The sequence below is a fragment of the Physeter macrocephalus genome, chromosome 18 (genome assembly GCF_002837175.3).
Source record: "Physeter macrocephalus isolate SW-GA chromosome 18, ASM283717v5, whole genome shotgun sequence".
Taxonomy (NCBI): Eukaryota; Metazoa; Chordata; class Mammalia; order Artiodactyla; family Physeteridae; genus Physeter; species Physeter macrocephalus.
Genome location: NC_041231.1, coordinates 75457833 through 75482066, shown reverse-complemented (window position 1 = coordinate 75482066; position 24234 = coordinate 75457833). Strand labels below are relative to the sequence as shown.

General features: G+C 46.4%; 3 protein-coding genes across 5 annotated transcripts in view; 2 read left to right on the top strand and 1 right to left on the bottom strand.

Moving 5' to 3' along the window:
• Window positions 1-7673, top strand: part of LOC102996677 (triggering receptor expressed on myeloid cells 2) — a 16018-nt gene extending 8345 nt beyond the window's left edge. Inside the window, 5 exon segments of the mRNA XM_024122134.3 lie at window positions 2872-3029; window positions 4492-4842; window positions 6273-6363; window positions 7118-7311; window positions 7394-7673. Coding sequence (XP_023977902.2) covers window positions 2872-3029; window positions 4492-4842; window positions 6273-6363; window positions 7118-7311; window positions 7394-7410 — 811 coding nt within the window. The 3' untranslated portion in view covers window positions 7411-7673.
• Window positions 7674-11614: 3941 nt separating this feature from the next.
• LOC102996395 (trem-like transcript 1 protein) lies at window positions 11615-17646 on the top strand. Of its 3 annotated transcripts, XM_028479656.1 has the most exons (7): window positions 11615-11678; window positions 11865-12197; window positions 14256-14373; window positions 14766-14851; window positions 15352-15404; window positions 15763-15830; window positions 15955-16068. In XM_028479656.1, exons 1-7 carry the CDS (start codon window positions 11636-11638, stop codon window positions 15977-15979), a joined length of 726 nt encoding a protein of 241 aa, XP_028335457.1. In that variant the 5' UTR covers window positions 11615-11635; the 3' UTR covers window positions 15980-16068. The 3 variants fall into 3 exon arrangements, with proteins under 3 accessions (XP_028335457.1, XP_028335456.1, XP_054936049.1); XM_028479655.2 differs by having other exon boundaries at window positions 15763-17646; XM_055080074.1 differs by lacking the exons at window positions 15352-15404; window positions 15955-16068 and having other exon boundaries at window positions 15763-15900.
• A 5539-nt stretch (window positions 17647-23185) lies between these two features.
• Window positions 23186-24234, bottom strand: part of LOC102995948 (adenylate cyclase type 10-like) — a 38866-nt gene continuing 37817 nt past the window's right edge. The window contains 1 exon segment of the mRNA XM_055080075.1: window positions 23186-23855. Within this exon segment, the coding sequence (XP_054936050.1) occupies window positions 23478-23855 (378 nt within the window). The 3' untranslated portion in view covers window positions 23186-23477.

Sequence of the window (24234 nt, the reverse complement as noted above, 5' to 3'; positions counted from 1 at the left end):
TAAAAATAAATAAAATAAAATTCAAAATTTCAAAAAAAAAAAAAAAAAAGAAATACAAGATAATAAAAGAACACCAATTGAAGGGGAAGCAGAGACAAACGAGGGGTTTCCAGGACAGGTGAGACTGTGCCCATGTGAACATGGAGGAAAAAATGGCTCTGGGTGTGGGAGGGCGGTAGAACTTAAAGATACTGGAAGAGAGAGGACATAGGTGAGAAAGCAAGTTCCTGGGGATTGTCAAAGGCAGGGACGTGGGGAGAGAGAGACAGAAAGAGAGAGAGAGAGAGAGAGAGAGAGAGAGAGAGAGAGAGAGAGAGAGGGAGGGAGGGAGAGCAGTCATCTTGGAAAAGGAAAATGGAAATCTGGGATGGACATAGACAGGAGGAAGAAAGAAAGAATTTAGAGAAAAATATATTGAAGAGGGAGGAAAATAATGCCAGCTACTTTTTTGGAGCACTTGACAATGTGCCATACACATTTACATACCCAGATAGTGAAGCCACCCGGAGAGTTAGGAAACCTGCCCAATAGCTAGTAAATAACAGAGCTGGGCTTACTCACCGTAAGAAGCAGAGCCTGTGTGCTTAACCCCTACTCTGTAGTTTCAATTTCTGTCCCACTCAGCCTACCAATCCTACCCTCTGCCCCATGCTCAGGCTCGACATCTTCCCCTGCCCCTGCCAGATCTGGATCACTCCTGATCCAATCAAGTGGCAGGTGAGATTCGCTACACCTATGATGCCTTTCACCAGGTTCAGTGCCTGGGTCCCTTCTTCGACGCTCCGGTGTTCTCAACAAGATCTTCCCTTTGGCTGGACATCCTGCCTCACTATGGCTCCTGAACAGGGGTTGAGATCTGTAGCTTAGAAAATATGAGATCTTAATAATGGGAGAATGGCCTCAGCTGGAAGTGGCAGAGAGTGACAATGCAAATACAAAGAGAGAGGTGGGAGCACGTCAAGTCTGTGAGGGATCAGAAGTGAGAGAGAGTTTGGGGCTGGAAGGCAGGGGTTTGGATCCAGGAAGATGAGATCAAGCAAAAGCAGGACAGGACCAGAGAGGGAAGTGGGAAAAGGAAATCTTAAGTGGCTGCTTAGCAGCAGATGATGTTTGTAGGCTCTAATGTTTGTGGTTGGTGGTCCCAGCTAAGGGTGGAGTGGGTACCACAAGTCACTCTCTCAAGCCCACTTCTCAGGCAGGGCTGGGCAGGGGATTTCCCACGTTGGGCTGATGGTGTGCCTGGATAGAGTTTGAGTTGTTCCAGTTTTGAGAGGCTTATTACCCTGCCAGTTGTTGGCAGCCACACCCTTCCCCAGCCCAGGGCCTGTCTGGGTGCTGGCCATGGTCCTGAATGGACTCTTGTACTTCTCTGGCCGCCCAGGTTGGCGAGAGTGGGGATGGGAGGATAAGAGAGAATCTGAAAGAGGGTGAGGATGTTCACATATGTTGATCTTGATTTATTTCTAGGGAAGGAGGGGGAGTAGAGCTGTGTATCTGAGGATAGTGACGATTTGGAAGAGCTGCTATAGGCAGTTTACTAGGAAACTTCCAGACATTCTGAAAAGGATTACCCAGCAGCTGTGAAGTCTTAGCCAAAGTTAGACATCAGGGGTGTGTCACGTGTCCAGTCATGCCTCTGGTTCCAGGGCTTCCCTCAGCAATGGTCACCACTGTATCCAGGAACACTGAGGCTCCAAGAGACCTGAGTTCTCCAGCACATACATGGTAGCTGAATAAATGCATGCATCAGTGAATGATGGCATTCAGCTGGAATGATGTAATAGAAGGGAAAAGATCTCTGTGCCCAAGTGTGAAGTGGCAGCTATCTTTGAACTCAGATTTAGCAAAATGAAAGGAAGGACCCTGTGCTTGGGAGTGGGGTGGTGCAGAAATGTTCCTATGCTCAGACATGAGAATTAGGGGATTGAACTACAAATTAGCACAAGCTAAGAGAAGAGAGAGTTTGATGTGCACATGCTGTGAATTAATATGTATGAACTGGCAAAGATTTCTTGGTGCCCGCCCTTTGCTATGAGCCTTAGAGGAATAAAAAATACCCTTTTCTCAGGTAGGAAGGATGTGAGAAGAAGAGGTCAGAATGGAGCATAAGTGGGACAGAAAGTAAGATAAAGATTTATGGGATTTCTCAGTTCTGCTTCTGCCTAAGATACAAAAAGCTAGAAACATTTAAAATAGCACCAAAATCATGAAATACTTAGATAGAAATTTAACAAAATATGTGCAAGATTTGTATGCTGAAAACTATAAAACATTGGTGAGAGAAACCATAGAAGAAATATGTCCACGGATTGGAAGACTCAATAGTGTTAAGATGTCTAGTTCCCTCCAAATCGAGCTTTAGATTCAGTGTAATCCCATCAAAAGCCTAGCAGGCTTTGGGGAGAGTGTAGGGGGTAGAAATTGACTTACAGTGTCTAAAATTTACATAGCAAAGTTACTAGAATAGCTAAAACCATTTGAAAAGGAACAATGTAGTTGGATTACTCACATCACCTGATTTCAAGACTTGATATAAAGCTACAGAGAGTAGTCAAGAGGGGGTGATATTGGTACAAGGATAGACACATAGATCAATGGAACCGAGTAGACAGTCAAGAAGCAGACCTACATGTCAAGTGATTTTCAATAAAGATACTAAGGAAATTGAATGGAGAAAGGTTAGTCTTCTAAACAACTGAGAAGGCTGGTACAGGCAGGACAGTGGGCTGTCCTCTTGGAGGTCTGGGATCCTCAGCACCCTGCTGCTGGGCTGCAGTGGTGGCTCCTCCTCTCCTCTCCTCCCTCACCCCACTCCCCCTCCTCGAACCATAAAAAGCCAGATCCCAGTCCTGATGATTGCTCAACCTCCAGGAGCCAGTTCCTGTGGGCAGCGCCTGACGAGCCTGACCCTCTCCTTTCTGCAGTTCAAGGGAAAGAAGAGATCTTGCACAAGGCACCCTGCGTCTGTCCTCCACAAGGGAAGGGTGACATGGAGCCTCTTGGGCTGCTCATCGTGCTCTTTGTCACAGGTAGGATTCCCTCCCTCCGCTGCCTTCTTTCCCTCTCCTTCCTTGAGTATACGGCAAGTGGGTGGGTGGGTAGGGAGCACTGAGCCAAAGTGTGAAGATGGCTGAAATTCTCGGCATGTCCTGCACCCCCTCTTCTCACTGTGTCCCATATTCTTCATCATGTCCCTCTCTCCCCAGCATCAGATTCTTCATGTACGTGGAAGTGTCAGAGGCTGGTGGATTTGGACACCTAGAAAGGGAAGGAGTCCTGATGGTGGCATCTCAGGCACTAGCTAGTAGTTGGGGGAAGTTTTGGGGGGCACTGGTAAGAGCCCCTAAAATTATGAACCACTTAACTAGCCCCAGAAGAGTAGCAGCGTGGGAGAAAAGAACCTGGTACTGGCAACCTGCATCTTTGGGGTGCCCCTCCCGTGCTCTGAAGGTCCTCTTGTCCTCAGCCCTGGATGGGAGGTGAAGGGGCTGAAGATTGTGTCATTGAGCTGGGGGGATTGGCACCCCAGTTTCTTGCACATGACGGCCTTTTCTCGTTGGGGAAGGGTGCCTCTTGCTCCCCCAGAGCAATAGGCATACCTGGGTGAGAGGAGAGACTGTTCCAATGGAGCTGGAGCTTCTTGGCTGGAGGTGGAGTAGGGGAAGGGGGATGCGTTGGCCTGCCCAAAGGCAGAGAGGGATGGACTGGGTAGTATGGAGGGGGCACTGCTCACCAGGTCTCTCTGGTTCCAAAAGACAGGCCACCAGTTCCCCAATCCTTTTTACAAGTTTCTGTCACCATGTGGTTGAAGAGAGGGGAGGCTGAGGCAGAGGGCGCTGGGTGAGTCTCTTATAGCCCCTGCCCTGGCAATAGACTGGCACTCTCAGCCCACCCCAAGGAGGGTCCCTAAAATAGCAGCCTCATGTCTCTCCCAAAATAGTTCTGAGACGCATCCCTCCTGAAAGGGGAACAAAGGCACAGAAATAGGGAAGCTGGAAGCTAAAGGTCAGAAAGAGGAGGATGCAGTGCTGGTATGAGCGTGGGCAGCTGCAAAGTAAGCAAGGATGGTGGGCGTTGGGGAGGGGGTGCGCAGCACCATGTGGGACCAGCCCCAGGCCTGAGAGGGCCACTGGCCCTGCTCTCTTGAGATGGAGTGGGAGAGGGGAGGGCTTGATTTCATGTGGCAGGAAGAACATGAGTGGACTAGGACTGGAGGGAACTTCAAGACCAAATGTCTCTGGAAATAGGCCCAGAGAGGGTCAGTTATTTCTCTAAAGATGTCCAGCAAGTCCAATGGTGATAAAGCCAGATCCAGGACCCGGGTTTCCTGGTTTCCAGCTTCCTATAAACACATACCTGGGTTATGCCACCTTCTCCCAACCTGTGTAAAGACCTGAGCTCCTTAAACGTGGGATTTCTGTCTCTTCTGTTCATTGAACATAGTAGGTGTTCAATAAACACTTGGTAAGTGAATGAATGTCTCCTCCCCAGAGCTATCCCGAGCCCACAACACCACGGTGTTCCAGGGCATGGCAGGCCAGTCCCTGAGGGTCTCCTGCCCCTACAACTCCTTGAAGCACTGGGGGAGACGCAAAGCCTGGTGCCGCCAGCTTGGTGAAGAGGGCCTGTGCCAGCAGGTGGTCAGCACTCACCCCTCGTGGCTGCTGTCCTTCCTGAAGAGGCACAATGGGAGCACGGCCATCATGGACGATGCCCTGGGTGGCACACTCACCATTACGCTGCGGAATCTTCAAGCCCACGACGCTGGCCTCTATCAGTGCCAGAGTCTCCATGGTAGTGAGGCCGACACCCTCAGGAAGGTCCTGGTGGAGGTGCTGGCTGGTGAGTGGGCAGCTGACTGCACCCTGGCCTGCCCTTGGGCCTGGGGTCGTCTTTAGTGTCTGAGCACAGGACCGCCCTCAGGGCTTTTGGGGACCCTGGGAAATCCCACAGTGTGGATCTTGTCCCTCCCCACCCCACAACTCAGGGTCAACTCAGGGTCACTGTGGATGGTTGTGCAGGTTGCTGACTGCACAAGGGGGTCACAATCCAGCCCTGCTGTCTCTCTCCAGGCTGTGCTTCCTGGTGGAGGACTGCATCACTTGCAGGAGGGGTACAGTTCTCTAATTTGCACAAGGCACCTTATGAGCTAGCTGTGTTCCTGCTTCCCCCAAACAGCTTTATCCATTTGGCATCTGGTTAGGATGTGAGCACTGAGGTGGTCCTTAAGGAGTAGGAGGACATTCATCTATTCCTTCACCCAACCACCCAACGGACCTACCAACATAGATTAAGCACCAACCTGGTACAGAGAAACAACCCTAGAAAGGAACACTGCTGTGACCATGGGCAACGTGCTTCTCCTCTCTGGGCCTCCATTTCCCCATCTTTAAATGGAGGTGGTGGTGCCTGTGCTGCTGACCCCACAGGGCTCCCGTGAGACACAAATGACAGAGTTAAAAGTGCTTGGGGTGAGTGACAGTCGTTGCCCCAGCCTCCTGCTGCTAACTGCTTGGGATCCTCATTTGAGGCTTGACTAGGTGAGATGGGCAGTGGTGGGGTCCTTCTCATCCCTGAGCTTGCACAGTGGATGCCCTTCAGGAAAGATTTCTGTCTGTGTCTCCAGAACGTGATTGTGTCCCAAAGGAGAACAAATCTGAGGTTACGTATCCCTTTTGACTCTCCCCTTGTCCAACTCCTCTCCCCAACATGGCCCCTTATCATGGAAATGAAGGTTGAAAGTAACATTTGTCTAAGGTGGGGAAGGTAGGGGACACTGCCTGTCTTAGACCCCAAACCCTACCTCCATGAGAGTAGGGGGCGAGGACACACAGATTTTCAGCCCTATCAGGGTCTAAGGCTCAGCTGACTGCCAAGAGGATAGCAGGAAAAGAATAACAACAACAACAATAACAATAACAATAGCTGGTATAGGCAGCTTGACTGTTTACACAGGACTTTCAAAAACACCCATTATTTCGTTTGATCTTCCTAAAGACCCTGTGTGATGGGAGGGTGGGAGTTGCAGTTACTGAGCTCCTGTGAGGGGATGGGCACTACACAGGATGCTCTCACTGTATCCTGCAACACTATTATTAAGAAGGTGTTCCTAATTGCCCCATTTTACAGGTGAGAAAACTGAGGCTCAGAGAGGTTAACAACTTGATCCACCCAGGGCCATGTCCCAGAGAGCCTCACCCCACCCAGAGAGGTTCTCCTCACTGTGGCATCAAGGAGGGGGGCTAGAAGCTCACAGGCTCTGTCTCCCACAGACCCCCTTAATTACCAGGACCCTGGAGATCTCTGGATCCCTGAGGAGGCCGAGAGCTTTGAGGATGCCCAGGTGGAGCACAGCATCTCCAGGTATAGTGACAAGTCTTTCCTAAAATCTCTGGGCAGACCTCCACCCTGCAGAGCCAAGGCATGGGGTGGCAGCTGGGGGGTGGCATGTGCCAGAAGTACAAATTCCAAGGCAATTAGAACACTAAAGTGTCTGCATGTGATCTTGTCTAAACATCCCTCCAACCAGCCAGTGTGTGTTGGTATGACTGTGCCAGTTGTTAAAATATTGCAAAACTTCCCTAACAGTTTGTAAGTAGCTGCTGCTCCAAGACTCCTGAATGGTCGGCCTCCCACCCCCTCCCCTGACAGCCCTCAGACATCTCCACAATTCAGCAACAATGAAAGTTTTAGTATTTTAGTACAAAACTGGTACCCTCAGACCCCTGCTTCCCTGATGGGACCAGAATCAGTTTCGACTGGTTCTTGATTGGGGTTTAAACACTGTGAGTATAACCATGAAGTGCACATGTGCATGCAGACACACACACACACACACACACACACACACACCATACCACAGCATCATGCAGAAAACTGCTCAGCAAGGGAGGTAATTGTTTAAAAGCAGTCAGCAGGCAGATCCATGCCTGGAACTCAGGTCTCCTGACTACAGGCTCCCCCAAGCCCCGCAAAGCCTCATCCAGAGATGGTGCTGGATGGGGAGATATCCTCAGCCCCCGGAGCTCCTGGTGTCTCCCCATTCCTTCTATGAGGGCAGATTCCAGTCTGTGGGTCCCCTCATGGCCTCCCTCATGTCCTCTTTTTTTTCTCCAAGGAAACTTTCTGAAGAGGAGAGCCCCTTCCCACCCATTTCCATCCTTTTCCTCCTGGCCTGCATCTTTCTCAGCAAGCTTCTAGCAGCCAGCGCTCTCTGGGCTGCAGCCTGGCATGGGCAGAAACAGAGGACACACCATGCCAGTGGGCTGGACTGTGGCCATGACCCAGGTTACCAGCTCCAAACCTTGACAGGTGAGCTTGGAGAGCACGGTGGTGGCTGGGGGCTGGTGAGGTGGGGCTGAGAGGGGCCGAGTGAGTACTCTGTCTGTTGCAGAGCTGAGAGACACGTGAGAGGAGGACCCACGGTGGAGGAGAGGCCCGGGAGAGGTCTGCACGGACCACCCCAGCCTGCTGCACACCCGCCCCTTGGCCACCAAGTCTCCTGGTTCTGCTTTTGCAAAAGGCCACTCTGCCTGTACCCTGCTTCTCCTGGCCCCTGGAAGCAGGGATTTGTGCGTGTGCGTGTGCGTGTGTGTGTGTGTGCATGGGAGGTGGGAAGCACATCTACCAACTTCTGGACATTGGACATTAAACACTCTCACAAATAAATCCAAGACTTCATGTTTAACTGATGGTTTAGGGCGTCAGGAAGGTCTTCTCTTTTGCTACAGGGCTAGAAGAGTGAATTCAGATGAGGAAACGATAAAAGGTCTGGCTCCTTGGGGCCTAGGGTCTTAGGATATCATGTCCCTCCATTCCCACAGGCTCCAAACTGGCCAATCTTTTTATTCTTCTCTCTCCCTCCCAGAGATCTGATTACCAAGCCCTGCCTCCTCCTGTGGAATTTCTCTAGCATCCTCTCCTCTCCTCCTCCTGCCTCCTGTCCATCAGTTCCCTAGGATTACTGCTGGGCCCCCTGCCCCAGGCCCCCTTCCTCCCTCCACCCCCTCAAGTCCATCCAATTCCCAGCTGACTCAAACCTCTAGCAAACCTAGAGGTTTGCTTTTATCATGTTACTCCGCCTCCGGAGAAATGGCAAGGGATTGGGTTGCACAGTGCAGCGTACCAGAGCTGGGGACTACTGGTGCAAGCCCCTTATCCTGTGGAAGGGAAACTGAGGCTCAAAAGGGAAACGATTTACCCAAAGTCCCTCGTAGAGCCTGGAAATCCTACTTTCATTTGGCGTTCAAGGTGTCCTTCCCTCTAGCTCAATCCTACTCATTTATTTGTATATTTATTCAATAAATATTTTCTGTGCCAGGTACTAGTCTAGGCATTGGAGACACAACAGTGAACAAAACAAGCAAAGATTTCTGCCCACACAGAGCCATGTTCTAGTGGGAAGAGAGCAGACAAACACAGTAAGTCAGTCAGTCAGATGGTTAGGAGTACAGGGAGTGCAGAAGGCACGGGGGATGATGCAATTCTGAAAAGCAGTCGGAAGGAACCACTTTGAGGAAGCAAGGGGGGAAGAGTATTTGGGGCACAGGGAACAGCCAAGGCAGCTCACGGAAACTTATCTCTCCCTGCAACACACACATGCCACCTGAGGTGGAGTGAGGAGAATGGGATGGAGACTACCCTGAGGGTGGGTTGCCCCGAAGAGGAGGAAACAAGTTGGCTACATCCTCAGGTTCTCTGTCCTGGGCCTCAGAGAGGTGGAAGCACAGGAGCCCCTCTGGCCATGGCCACATGGGGCTGCGTTGCCCCCTAAGCTGGGTGTGGGTAACTGTTCTTTTTTTTTTTTTTTTTTTTTTTTTGTGGTACGCGGGCCTCTCACTGTTGTGGCCTCTCCCTTTGCGGAGCACAGGCTCCAGACGCACAGGCTCATAGGCCATGGCTCACGGGCCCAGCCGCTCCGCGGCATGTGAGATCTTTCCGGACCGGGGCACGAACCCGTGTCCCCTGCATCGGCAGGCGGACTCTCAACCACTGCGCCACCAGGGAAGCCCCGGTACCTGGGGTTTTGAATCACTGGGAAGGAGCCCCTGATCCAGTCCTGTGTTCCAGCCTCATGTTAACACATCACTCCCCTAATTGCAGTCTTGCCCCAGCCCTGCCTCACCCACTCCCTGCTTAGGCTGCTCCGCTGTCTCTGTCCCCAGTTCCAGGACTCTGGTCCAGTCTGTGTTTCCCTGGTGTCCCTGACTCAGCGGCACATGAAACTTCCCCATGGGGTCCTGGGGCAGTCGTCTCCTTCCTGCAGACACAGTCACAGTCTAGGAGCCAAGGCTGAGCAGAGCCCAAACTGAGCCCCCTGCACCTCCCTCGCTACCGCCCCGTCTGGGCACCGAGGGTGATGAGATGGAAGGGGAGGCTCCAGGATGTGCCTGGTGGTGGAGTGCCGCTGGAACTTTCCTCCTCTTGGGAGCTCAGCCTTTTCTCCTGCCTGCTCTGCTATGTCAGAGACATCTACCCTGGGATTCAGATTGTCATTGGGATCCCCTGCCTTGGACTCTCTGGAGTGCACACTGAACAGAAGGGGTTTTCCAATTTCAAGTGTGCCTCCTACTAAGAAAACTTAAGGAAATTCCTTAACTCCTCTGAGCCTCAGGGTCCTCGCATGTAAAAACAAACAAAAAACCCAACACCAAACCAAAACAAAACAACCCTACTTTGGTGGGTTTTTATGCGATTGAAAGGAATAACATTAAAGTCCTGGCCAGATGTCTGGCACATAGTAGGTCCTGGATAAGCACTGGCTTCCTTCCTCTTCTCTAATGCCCAGTGATAGGACACCTCTCTGGATCCTGGCCACCTCTGTCCTAGGCACCCAGCAGCTACTGTATCTGTTTTAGGCACTCAGTAAATATTGAAGAGAGGTCTCCTCCTCACACAACGCTCCCACATGGCTTGTTAGTGTGAAAATAATTTTCTTGTAAGGAAATCAAAGAAAGCCTGATACATATTGGCAGGACAGATATACGTCCTTCTATATCACTCACTGGGGAGACCCATCTGTCCAGTTAGCCAGAGACTCTGCCAGTGTTAGCACTGAAAGTCCTGTCTCCCGGAAAGACCCCCAGTGCCAGGTAAACAGGGACAGCTGGCCACCCTATCACCATGTCCATGAGACTCAGCTTAACACAGAAGCCGGCTTTCTCAGGCTCCTGCCCCCAGTTTCCCATTCTCAACTCCCTTTGCTCCTGGAGGAAGGAGAGAGGCAGAGAGAGGGGAGGAGGAGAGAAAAGAGGACAGAGGAAGGAGGGAGGGTGGCTTTTTCATGCCCCTTTCCAGGTGTGACCATCTAGGTCAGAGCAGTGTGTCCTCCCAGCCACCCCCACCTTGACTGCTCCTGTCTGAGCACTGGTGCTCCCCCGGTGACAGCAGGTTTATTACTCACATTCCATGCAGGATCCCCAAACCCCAGTTCTGCACAAGGTGACGTGAATGAGGGCCAGATGTTCCCTGTGCAGGGAGTGGGTTTGTGTCATAGGACAGGAAACCCAAATTATAGAACATCTGGCACGTTGGCCCTTCTTCCTCTCTGGGGGGGGGGGGGGAGAGAGAGAGAGAGAGAGAGAGAGAGAGAGAGAGAGAGGTCTTTACTCTGGAACATGAACTAATCTTCTCCAGGGAGGGAGGGGAAGGATGGAAGCAAATCTCTCTGGAGCTGACACACTGTCTCTAACTCCCAAGGCATGTTTGCTCTTCAATCGCCCTGGAACAAAGCTTGATCAGTGCCCTTTCCTGGGAAGGCCCGAAAATGTTCACAGAGAACTGTCTCCTAACAAAGAGGATAATGCATTCATGAAACAAAAATAATATGCTATAAATAAGAAATGCTTGGAGAATAAAAAAATCTTGTAAATTAAAAGCACTAAGGGATAAAAATCTGAAGGACAAGGAGAGAAGGGGTGGAAGAAAAAGATGAGGATATCTTCTAGGAATCAGAACAAAAAGATGGAAAGTGAGAGAGAAAAGCTATGAAGATGAGATGAATACATGAGGCGCAACATCCAACTACTAATCAAAGCAATAACGTAAATCCTAGAACTGGAGCACGGGGTCCACACTCAAAGTGTCTAGGGAGCGCCCATCTGAGGGAATGAAGACAGGCCAGCCCAGGGCGCACCATTAAGGTGGGGCTTCCTGCAGGATCTCCTGAGAGCTCGGGTGGGGCACTCACACACAATTTAAAATCAAGATGGCCTCGGGCCATGAGGAGGACACTTTACTTCCCTCCTTCACAGCTCTGCATCATCGGGTTCTCTATTTGGAATAGCCTGAAGATCATCTTCCCCCTTCCTCTAATGCTCTCTGGTTGTCACAATCCTCCTCCCCCTCTTCATTCCGTAAGTGGGGGGGGCAGGCTCCCAGCCTTCTGTTTTTCCTTGGGCCTTCTCACCCTACCTTGCCCATTCCTACCCTCAGGGATAGTTCCTGAGCACTGAACCAACCAGGGCTTGGAAGAGCTCCTTCTCCCCACCCACGGAGGGGCCCACCAGTGCCTGCTTCCCACTCCATGGTCACTGAGAACCCCACGTGACTGTCTGAGGCAAAAGTTTCCTGCGCCCAGGGGAATGCTGTGTCAGTGCCCCGGCAAGCCCCAGAGCTGACATCTCCCTGCCCAGCCATGGGCCCCAACCTGCCCCTGCTGCTGTTCCTGGGACTAGCAGGTAAGGTTCAGAAGGAGCTGCACCCTGGGCCCCATATACCCCGCTCCATGCCCAGGAATAACTGGCATTACCATGGCAACAATAACATGTAGGCCCAGAAGGTGGACCTCTAGATCCCTGTGCCCCTATGCAGTGGGTGGGCCAGGAGGTGCCCTGTCCAACATCCCTGCAACTTTCCTTCCCTAGGCCAGGGCTTGGCTGGCAGCCTCCCTGAGGTGCTGCAGGCGCCTGTGGGGAGCTCCATCCTGGTGCAGTGCCACTACCGACTCCAGGATGTCAAGGCTCGAAAGGTGTGGTGCCGGTTCCTGCCAGAGGGATGCCAGCCCTTGGTGTCGTCAGCTGTGGATCGCAGGGCCCCAGCCAGCAGCCGCATCTTTCTCACTGACCTGGGGGGTGGCCTGCTCCAGGTGGAGATGGTTACCCTACAGCAGGAGGATGCCGGAGAGTACGGCTGCGTGGTAGAGGGAATCTCAGGGCCCCAGACTGTGCACAGAATCAGTCTGGATGTGCTCCCTGCAGGTGAGTTATCCCAGCCTGGCCACCACCGCTCTAACCTGCCTTCCTGCCCCACCAGCTGCTCTTTGGTCCTTGGTGGGTAGGGGCCCTTGTGAGGGAGGAATTGGGAGCAGATATCCTTTTGACAGCTCTGCAGGGAACGGAAACCAAACTGGGTGAGAAGTCTGAGATAAACCAGCCACACAGCAGTCCCCTTTCCCCTCCCGTACAAGTGGGGCTCCCCACAGGAAGGCAAATTCTCTTTCCCCACTCAGGGCCTTGGACTCCTTGTCCAGCATTTTCAACGTACTTGATGTTATTATTTTGCTTAGAAATGTCTTAAACAAAGTTTTAATTCAGACGTATCAACTGGAATTGTTTTACATCTTCCAGGTTTTTATTGCTGTAATAACAAGTCTGATGGCTTAAAAACTATTGAATTTATTATATCTTATTTAATTTTGTAAGTCTTCACTGAGCATGTAGTATGTGCCTCACCTACAGGCAGGGTACATACATTCAATGCCTGAATTCCTTCAACTCATTCAGTTTTAAAAACAGAAAAAAGTGTCAGCAATAGTTAATATTACAGGGTTGAGAATAATTAATATTCTCAACCCTGTTTTCAGTATAGAAACTATTTTCACAGGTTTCATTTTCACAGCCTATAACTTTCTCATGTCTAAATATTTATTGAAAGTACATTTTAAAGTATTAAATTTTTTCCAGAAAAATAGGATATTGTAAAAAAAAAAAAAAAAATGTTCTGTCGGGAACATGGTCAGCTAGCTACCTGAGGAAGCAGAAACTGTCCTACCTTGCACTTATGGATGATGACATTTTTTTCATTTTCAGGTCCTCCTTTTTCAAGTAATTTGTGCCAAATGCCCAAAATAATGAAATTAAGAAAGGCATTTTTCCTTCTCTCAGTTTTTTCTCCATCTTTTAATTACGAGGATGGACTAAGCTGTCATTAGAATCCCTCAAGTCCACAATTATTATTTATATTATAAATATACTTCTGTTAACCCTAGTCATCCTCTGTTCTCCTTCTTCCTTGACATTAAGGTTTAGTAACTCAAGGTTAGAACTCCCTAAATGGCAAGTTGTGACAAGACAATGCACTGGGAATAGGTGGCAGGGAGACAGGTACCTGCAGTGGGGCAGGTGCTGGGGACCCCAACAGCTGTAGAGGATGGATGTTCAGGCAGGCAGGTAGAGCACAGTATCCAGGGAGGATGTGGGTGATTTTAAAAACTCCAGATCAGGACATATGCAGCAAGATTGGGGCCACAGCGTCTCCAGTTCCTGGATTGGAGTGGGTTGGGTAGTGGGAATGGTGAATCTCTAAGAACACGGCAAGACTCTCCTCTCAGAGGGTCTAGAAGGACTGCCCGAGTTCCCAAGGCAGATCCTCAGGCCCAGAGAAACCAACCCTGAGTCCCACAGACAGAAGTTAAGCATGTTGTTGGGATGACAAAAACCTTCTCACAAAACTGACTCTCAGGGTCCAAGCAAGGCTCTCAGCAGGGATCAGTTGGCATTGCGTCACATCAGGGCTGACCCTAAGCGCCTTAGCTCCTGAGCGCAGAGCTTGGGGTGGGGCTCAGCCAGCCTGCAGGGGTGGTCACAGGGTTGCAGGTATGTGGAGAGGTCTAGCAGGCTGGGCTGAGGCCCCTTCGGAGAACAAGTGATGAGAGCCAGGAGCAAGGTCTCCAATGACATGAGTGAGGTTGGGTAGGGAGGTGGGCACAGATTACCCAGTAGGGTTTCTGCATAGTCTGAGCAGCCTGGGTACAGGGGGAGCAGGTGAAGGAGAAGAAATGCAGGGGGGGAGGGTTGGGAGCTGGTGGTAAAGGGGAAAGTGAGCATATTCACAACCAGATAAAGACATAAAGAGGCCATTCCCTAACCTCCAGAATGAGAGGCCCCTAAGGCATATCCCAAGCACCCCTTCTTTGTGTTCCTTACTTGGGACTTCTCCTTCCTCAGCTTTACTCCTCCAGTCCCTCAGATCTCAATAGGCCCTTGAACCCTGCCCACAATGGGTAGGTTCTCATTAAGTATTTCCTTCTGACTCAGCTCCTGGCCTGAAAGAGGAGGACGAGGAGACCCATCGGGTCAGGAGTCTGGCTGATATCTCCTCTTCAGATCCTGTGGGCAGCGCCAGCCCTTTGGATCCCAGCCGAGATAAGAAGAGGTACTGACAAGAACTGTATTTGGGCAGCTGGGAAGGGGTGGTGGTGAAGATAGGGGTGGCTTGTTTAGAGCCCCAGACTAAATTGAAAAGAAACTTTATGATTCTTTCCACTCCTGGGGAATTTCTGACCAGGCAGGTAGGCAGACAGACAGACATACCTCCCTATCCCAGTTCAGCACTGACCCCTTCATCCCAGATCTCCAGCCAGGATACCCTGATAGTGTCTCTCTCTGCCCTGCCTGAGTCTGTCCTCCTCATTCCATTCCAAAAATCTCTTTCTCCAACCATGGCTCACCAAGAACTGTACCTCTGTGCCACGTCTCTAGGATTCCTGGCAAGCAGCTCCCTGCCAGGTTCAGGGCTAAGCTCACCTACTCCTTTGTGTCTCTCAGCAGACCCTTGATTTGGGGCACTGTGCTCCTGCTGGGCCTGCTGGTGATGGCGGTGGTGCTGTTTGCTGTGATGGCCAAAAGGAAAGGTAGGTAGCTGTCCACCTGCCTATCTCAGAATGGCCCCGTGGTCCTGTATCAGCCAGTCTTGCATTCAAGGCTGAGAATCTAGGTCTGCTCCCCCTACAGATGGGCTTCAGTAAGGGTCCCCAGACCCTAGAATTCCCATGGCTGAGGGGTAAAGGAGAGCAAAGAGATTCAGTGGGAGGCAGCCTGGGGAGAAACAGGAATTGGAGAGGGTGAGACAGTGCGATTGGGGACAGGCGACTGGAGGAGGTGGGGGATTTTGGGAGATGGATTGAGAGTTGAGGCAGGTTGAGGGGAGCTGTGGAAGCAGTAAGTGGGTGGGGGGAGAGTTAGGGCTGGCTGGGGGTGGACGCTGGGGAGATGGAAGGAGAAAACTTTGCTGGTGGGAGTGGGGAAGGTGAGTATGGGCTAGGACAGAGGTTTCCAAGGTTTCTGAAGGGCGTGAGGGGGGCACTGAGTCAGCACAAGAAGCAGACTGTGCTTCTGTCCTCTGTCCTGCCAGGGAACAGGCTTGCTGCCTGTGGACGATTTCAGAGCAGTGGAGTCTCAGGCTTGGTAAGAGACCTCTGCAGGCCCCCAGCCAAATTCCCCAGATCCTCCCTCTGCCGCATCACTGAGAAGTCCCAGGATGATGGGGTGGAGAAAAGACTGGGACCCAGTAGAGGTCCAAACCCTCTTCCTAAATGCTGTAAACTTGGCACCAATGGTCTCCCACCTTCCCACCTTGCTATCCACCTTCCCAGATTTGTGGAGAAACTTGGGGCTTGAAAATCTTCAAAGTGAAGCCTTCTTGCCCACTGACATACTCAGGATTGAAGAGACAGATCCAGTCTGGCCCTAGGCTTCCCATCAAAGGGAATTGGGGCAGAGGGAGGCATTTTCACTTTGCCTGATTTGCCTGCTTTTGTTACAGGCCCCCTCCTCAGTGGTCCACCACATCAGTGACTCTGGACTGGCTGTTGACTTGCCATCGGATGTACCGTATGTTAGGCTCGACTCGCCACCTTCCTTTGACAATAACACCTACACCAACCTTCCTCTTGATTCCCTGTCAGGGAAACACCCACCCCCAGCCCCATCCTGTTTGCCCCCTCTGCCTCCTAAGGCTGAGATCTGCTCCAAGCCTGTGACATACGCCACAGTCGTCTTCCCTGGAGGGGACAAGAGTGGAGGAGCCTCCTTCGAGCCAGCCCAGGATCCACCTAATAGCGAGATTCCACCCAGCTAAGCTGTTCACCATCTTGTAAACTCACAGAGATCAACCCCAGGGTTCTGTGTAGCCATCCATGCAGCCTGTGCCCTAGATCCTTAGGATATCAGAGCAACTAGGGTCTTTAGGATCTGATCTAATATCTTGACTTTCCTCACCTGGTAAGTGATACTTGGAACGACTGAGGTGTCTGGGGAAGCCCCCCACGCTAGTTCCTCTGCCATTACAACACAGGGCTAAATAAACTCTAAATGATGATATATGAGCTCTTGATGCTTGAGGGGGAAGGAAGGGGCCCAAGTTTGACTTCACATGGCCTGAGAACTGGTGGGAGAAGGGGGATAATAATTAGTTAAAGGAGATTCAGGACAGATGAGGTATGAGAGATGGAGCTGAAAAGAAACAGGAGTAAAATCAGAAACTGAAATAGATACCAAGCTTATTCCTTGGCAGGACAAAGGATTTTCAAGCACCAGGAAATAAAAGAACTATGCAGACATCAGTTTTACCAGAGCTGGCTCTTTCTCAACTGGGTGATCATCTGGTAGTTCTGTTCCCTTTGGCCTGAACTCTGAGCCTGGGATAAGTCCAGTGGAAAAAGGGCATGGGGGTGCGGGGAGGAGGAATAAATGGTAAGGGTATGGCCATGGTTAAGTGTAAATGAAAGCTAGTCCAGGCTGGGGGTAGGAGGCCCTTTAAGGTTTCTGCCATGATTTCTTCTCAACTGTTCAGTTTGAAAATACTTGCCCATACTGAGATGAGAGACTTACATGGAGAAGATGAGGTGCTCAGGAACCCAGTCTTTTATAATCATGGAGAACTAAGCAAAAAGAGGTTTTCGCCATCTGGACCACCTGGAAAGGCCCTAAGCTTGGTCTAGGTATCTGAGGAGAAGGAACAGGCAGGGACTGTGTAAGTCTAGTGATGCTATTTTCAGGAAGCTCTGGCAGGATGTTTTGAGCTTCCTCTGATAGAGTCTCAGCCTGTGACAGAACCTAAATTTACTCTGTCCCTTAGGGAGGCAGGAGCTGCCCGCCAATCAACTAAGCCCGCATTTCCTCTGGCTAAGATGACTGGGGACTTGCCTGGTGGGAAGGCAAGGTGTCGGGTGGGGGGGGGGGAGCAGGAGAATGTGGGGGAAGGGCAGAATAGGTCTAAAAGGCACCCCTCTGGGAGAAACTTACCCTGGTCTGAATGTAGTTTGAACTTTTTAGAACGTGACAGAAGTAAAGGTATATTTAACGATACAAAAGAAAATACTAAGATAATCAATTGGCTGGAAGAGAAGAGGGAAGGAGAAATATATTAATTCCATCATTGCTTTGGTTGGTATTCATAGACTTCCAACCAGAGTCATAGGTATAAAAGTAACTTCTAAGATGAAAATACTAAACTGAATTTCATTATAAGACACAAAAAAAGGGCTTCCCTGGTGGCGCAGTGGTTGAGAGTCCGCCTGCGATGCAGGGGACACGGGTTCGTGCCCCGGTCCGGGAAGATCCCACATGCCGCGGAGCAGCTAGGCCCGTGAGCCATGGCCGCTGAGCCTCCGCGTCCTGTGCTCCGCAAAGGGAGAGGCCACAACAGTGAGAGAGGCCCGCACTCTGCAAAACAAACAAACAAACAAACAAAAAACAAAAGAAGTTCTCAGAGGAAAATTTACACCCTTAACAAGAATTAAGCATATTACTCAAATAGCTAGTTAATTTTAAAGGAGAAAAATGACATAACTAAAACATAAATAAAAGAGCTTATTCTTTGAAGTAAAATGAAATAACAAAGTGTTAGCTAACTTTACTCAAGAAGATGGATGAAATAAATGACAAGGGGGAAATCATCACAGATATAAACACAAGGAAAAAAAATAGCAAGATTATTTTGTGCTGGTGGTGGTGGTAGAGTGGGAATGACTGTAAAGGGGCCTGAAAGAACTTTTGGGGGTGATTAAATGTTCTCTATCATGTTTGTGGTACTGGTTACATGGGTGTATACATTTGCCAAAACTCATCATTTAAATAGGTGTACTTTACTGCATGTAAATTATACTTTGATAAAATTTATTTTTAAAAATACTTGAAAGGCCATTGGGGAATAGTTAAAATAATCTTAGAGGAAAAAAATCTTTAAAGTATTACACAAAACTCAGCAGCCATAGAAGAATTCATAGATACATTAAAACTGACACATTAGGATAAATTAAGAAAAGACTGATACTTTTCCCTTTATGACAAAAACACCATAAACAAGTCAAAACACAAAATGAAGAAAAATTTTGCAGCTCATACAAAGGCAGATGGCTCATTTCCCTAACCCCTACAAATCAACTAGAAAACAAATACTTAATAGAATACAGTCACAGGATACATACCTATAGCTCACACAAAAAGAAATATAAACATAATAAAGATGTTTAACTTCATCTAAGGGAAATACAAATTAAAAGTACATTGAGAGTGATTTTAAAAGAAAGTGGTTAGAGAACTCTCAAAATTCTCTCCTCCATAAAAGAAACAAGAAAACTGGCAAAAATAGAATCAACTTTTTCAGAACTCTGGAAATTAAACAACGGCTTGCATCAATCCAAGGAGTACTTACTCAAGAAAAATGGCTTTCCCCTGCCCCTGTTGATTTAAAAGAGAACTTCATTAAGCAATAATTATATACCTGTGTTGATGGGTACACCATTTATTAAGATGTAACTTTTATGACAATAACAATATGAAGAAGGTGGGAGGGGATGGGGCTATATAGAATCAGTTTTTGTATATTATTGAAATTAAGTTGGTATTAATCTGAACTAGATTGTTTTAAATTAAAATGCTAACTGTAATCCCTACAGCAAGAAAATAACACAAATTATATAGTAAAAGACACGACAAGGGAATTAAACTTAACTCATTTAATATAACAAAAGACAGTGAAGGAATAGAGGAGCAAAAAAAAGACATAAGACAAATAGAAGACAAATAACAAGATGGAAGACATAAATCTTACCTTACCAGTAATTATACTGAATGTAAATAGATTAAACATTCCAATTAAAAGGCAGAGATTGGCAGAATGGATTAAAAAACACATGATCCAACTACATGCTGTCTCTAGGAGACAAACTTTAGATTGAAAAACACAAGTTGGCTGAAAGTAAAAGAATGGAAAAACATAAATCATGCAAACTAGCTATAAAGCACTGGAGTAGCTATACTAATATCAGACAAAATAGACTTTAGGACAAAAATTGTTACTAGTGATAAAGAAAGGACATTCTATAATGATAAAAGACTCAACCCATTAAGAGGATATAACGATGATAAACATATGGATACCTAATGACGGAGTTTCAAAATACAGCAAAAACTGATAGAACTGAAGGGAGAAATAAACAGAGTAATGGCTGTGGACTTCAATATTCCACTTTCAAAAATGATAGGACAAGTAGGTGGAAGATTAGCAAGGAAAGAGTAGACATGAACAACACTATAAACCAACTAGACCTCACAGATACCTATAGAACACTCCACCCAACAACAGCAGAATACACATTCTTCTCAAGTATACATGTAACAGTCTCCAGGACAGACCATATATTTGACCATAATCAAGTCTAAATAAATTTAAAAGGATTGAAACCATACAAAGTATGTTTTCTGACTATAATGGTATGAAATTAGAAGTCAATAACAGAAGTAAAATTTGGAAACTCACAAATATGTGGAAATTAAACAACTCACTCCTAAATAACAAACGGGAAAAAGAAATCACAAGAGAAATAAGAAATTCTTTGAAATGAATGAATATAATTACACAACATACCAAAACTTAGGTGATTCAGCAAAGTCAGTGCTTAGAGGGAAATTTATAGCAGTAAATACCTTATATTAAAAAAAAAAAAAAGAAGAAGAAACATCTCCAATTAACAACCTAACTTTCCACCTGAAGAAACTAGAAACAGGAAAGCAAACTAAACTCAAAGCAAGTAGAAGGAAGGAAATAATAAAAATTAGAGCAAAAATAAATGAAATAGAGAACAGAAAAACAATAGAAAAAAATCAGCAAAACAAAGAGTTGTTCTTCGACCAGATCAACAAAATTTACAAACCTTAGCTAGACTGGACAAGAAACAAAGAGCAGACGACTCAAATTACTACATCAGGAATGAAAGTGGAAGGAGAACTACTGACCTTATGAAATAAAGAGGATTATAAGAAATATTATGAACAACTGTATACCAATAAATTAGATAACTTAGATGAAATGGACAAATTCCTAGACAGACACAAACTACTGACACTGACTTAGGAAGAAATAGAAAATTTGAATAGACGTATACCAAGTAAAGAGGCTTAATTAGTAATCAAAAAAACTTCCCAAAAGAGAAGCCCATGCCCAGATGGCTTCACTGGTGAGTTCTACCAAACACTGAAAGAATTTTAAAACCAATCCTTCACAAACTCTTCCAAAAAAACAGAAGACGAAGGAATACTTCCCAACTCATTCTATGAGGCCAGTTTTACTTTGATACAAAAACCAGACAAAGAGATCACAAGAAAACTACAGATCAACATTCCTTATGAATGTAGATGCAAAAATCTTCAACAAAACACTAGCAAATAGGACTTAGGAACAAATAGAAAGGATTATACACCATGACAAAGCGAGATTTATTCTAGGAATGCAAGGTTGGTTCTACATTTGAAAATCAATATGATACACCATAGTAATAGAAAAAAATCCCCCAAACCACATGATCACTTCAATGGGTGACAGAAAAAGCATTTGACAAAACCCAACACTCTATCATGATAAAAACACTCAACAAACTAGGAATAGTATGGGATTTCATCAACCTGATAAAGAGCATCTATAAAAAATTCACATCTAACATCATACTTAAAGGTAAAAAACTAAAAACTTTTCCCCTACAGTTGAGAACAAGACAAGCATGTCCACTCTTGTCACTTTTATTCAACATTGTACTGTAGGATCTAGCAAGTGCAATTAGGCAAGAAAAACAAATAAAAGGCATCCAGATTGGAAAGGAAGAAGTAAAATTATCTCTATTCGCAGATAACAGGACCTTGTATATTGAAAATACTAAGGAGTGCACCCAAACCAAAAAAACATAGAGCTAACAAATGAATTCAGCAAAGTTTCAGGATACAAAACCAATATGCAAAAATCAGTTTTATTTCTACACCCTAGCAATGAACAACCCAAAATGAAATTAAGAAAACAATTCCATTTATAATAGTACCAAGAATAATAAAATTATTTAGGTATAAACTTAACAAAAGAGGTGTAGGACTTGTGCATTAAAAGCTACAAACATCACTGAAAGAAATTAAAGAAGACCTACATATGTGGAAAAGATATGCCACTTTCATGGATCAGAAAACTTAATATTGCTAAGACAGCAATTCTCTGCAAATTGATTTATAGATTCAACATAATCTCTATCAAAATTACAGCTCTCCTTTTTGTGGAAACTGACAAGCTGATCCAAAAGTCATATGGAAATTCAAGGGACCCAGAATAGCCAAAACAATCTTGAAAATGAATAATAAAGTTGGAAGACTCACACCTCCCAATTTTAAAACTTACTACAAAGCTGCAATAATCAGGACTGTGTGTATTGGCATAAGGATAGACACACAGGCCAATGGAATAAAACTGAGAGTTCAGAAATAAACCCATACATCTAATAAAACCATAAATCAACAAGAGTGTTCAGTCATTTAAATGGGGAAAGAATAGTCTTTTCAATTAGTGGTACTGAGAAAGTGTATATCCACATGCAAAAGAATGAATTTGGAAACTTACCATTCACTATATGCAAAAATTAACTCAAAATAATCAAAGACCTAAATAAAAGCTAAAACTATAAAACTCTTAGAAGAGAACAGAGAAAAAACACCTTTGTGGCCTAAGATTGGCAATGGTTTCTAAGATATGATACCAAAGCACAAGCGAGAAAATAAAAACGAAACAGATAAACTGGACTTCATCAAAACAAAACACTTTTGTGCTGCAAAACAATACCATCATGAATGTGAAAAGACAATTTACGAAATGAGAGAAAATATCTGTAAATCAAATCTGATAAGGGTCTAGTATCCAGAATATATAAGAAACTCTTCAAGCTCAACAAAAAGGGAAATATTCCAACAACAAATGGACAGAGGATTTGAACAGACATTTCTCCAAGAAGATATGCAAGTGGCCAATAAGCTCATAAAAAAATGATCAACATCATTAGTCATTAAGGAAATGCAAATCAACACCACAATGAGATACCACTTCACAATCACTAGAATGGCCATAATCAAAAAAACAAATAATAACAATTGTTTGTGAAGATGTGAAAAACTGGAATCCTTACACATTGCTGGTGTGAATGTAAATGGTACAGCAACTTTGGAGAACAATTTGACAGTTCCTTAAAGAGCTAAACAGAGAGTTTCTGTATGACCCAATAATTCCATTCCTAGGTATATACTGAAAAGAACTGAAAACATATGTTCATACAAAAACCTGTACACAAATGTTTATCGTAGCATTATTCATAATAACCAAAAAGTGGAAACAACCCAAATATCCATTAGCTCATAAATGGATAAACAAAATGTGGCATATCCATAAAAAGGAATGTTATTCAGCCACAAAAAGGAATTCTACAACATGGAAGAACCTTGAAAAGATTATGTTGAAGGATCTCACCTTATTATATAAGATGGAATCAGTTCATCTCAAAGCCTCCCTGGCCTCCGGTCTAGCTCTGATTCTAATTTCTGCCATAGTTGCATTAATGACTGTTAAGAGTTAAGAAAGATCTAAGTTTCATGCTTTAGAAACACAGGCTTTTATTTTGACAAAGATATAGATAAAGGCTAGAATATTTAATATGTATACTATACAGTATCTTAAAAAGGAGACTTGGGGGCATATCTTTGTATTACATGTAATAAAAGAATCATGGTCCCTTCAGATGATTTTTGTTTGTTTGTTTTAACATATACATTCTTGAATTTCTTCTTCATCTTTATTCTCCGTGACATCAGCCACTCTGACAAATCCTGAAAATAGGAACATAAAGAGTAATACAAACACAAAGAATTTCCTCAGCAATTACAAGTTTAACTCATGGCCTGGAATAGCAGGAGATTTGCTGGGCCCTAAAGCAAGAAACTGTATTCTTTCCTCTCTTTTACTTGCCCATATCTTATCATTTACCTTCACAGACACTACACTGTGGTTTCTAAGGCCTTCTTTCTCCCTTAGTGACCATCCAGCTACTCCAAGGGAACAATCTATTTGTTTAAGCTGGGACCAAGGAGGAACTTCCTATGCCTAAGGGTTATAGATGCTGAAACAAAGGGCCAAGAGAGGCTCTTACACTGTTGAACAATATAAGGGGTCTCTGTCTAGGCTGGGTCCGGCACTGTGAGAGAAGGACAATTACCTCTGGAGCAAGGACTAATCCTAACATCTGCATGTCCCTTCTTATTTGGAGGTACAGTCTTTGACTGCTTGTGAGTAAGCACCTGAGACTGTTCTTTATGTCTCTCAGACAAGGGTTCCAGGAAGGAATGCTTACTCTGCAAATTTCCTTCAAAGGAGTTATTTTCCTCCAGGAATTCTCCCTCTATCCAAATCCTGGTCAAGCAGGTGTCAAAAGGTCTGACGTTAGTCAAGGACATGGACTCTCTCTTTCCATATCTCATTACAGAGGCTTTAAGCTCAGAGACCCACTGGTGATAGACAGGGCAGGTCACACATCGAGAGAAGAACTCCCTAAAGTACTGAAAGGAAGCGAAGGTCCATTAGCTCAGGGATTAGTACCTTCTTTCCTCCACTCCACTCCATCAGAACTTACAGGAGTCCCCACTCAGCATACTCACTCAGGGCTGGGGTAACAGAAAGGAGTAAAATAGGCCCAGATGGTAAAGTAGGCCCAGAAAGTCTGTTTTGAGATACAGAGGAACTGGAATGTTTTAGACTCAGAAGGCAGGGATGCAGGGAGATGTGTCAAACTATAGACTGAGACAGAGTGGTCCACTGAGAAGGGCTAAATGTTAACATTTTAATGGTACTGGGTAGTAGCTGTGCAAATCCAGAAAGTTAAGGAATCCAGTCCTGACCATGCAAGAATATCTGGGAGGATACATGAGGTAGGTGGCA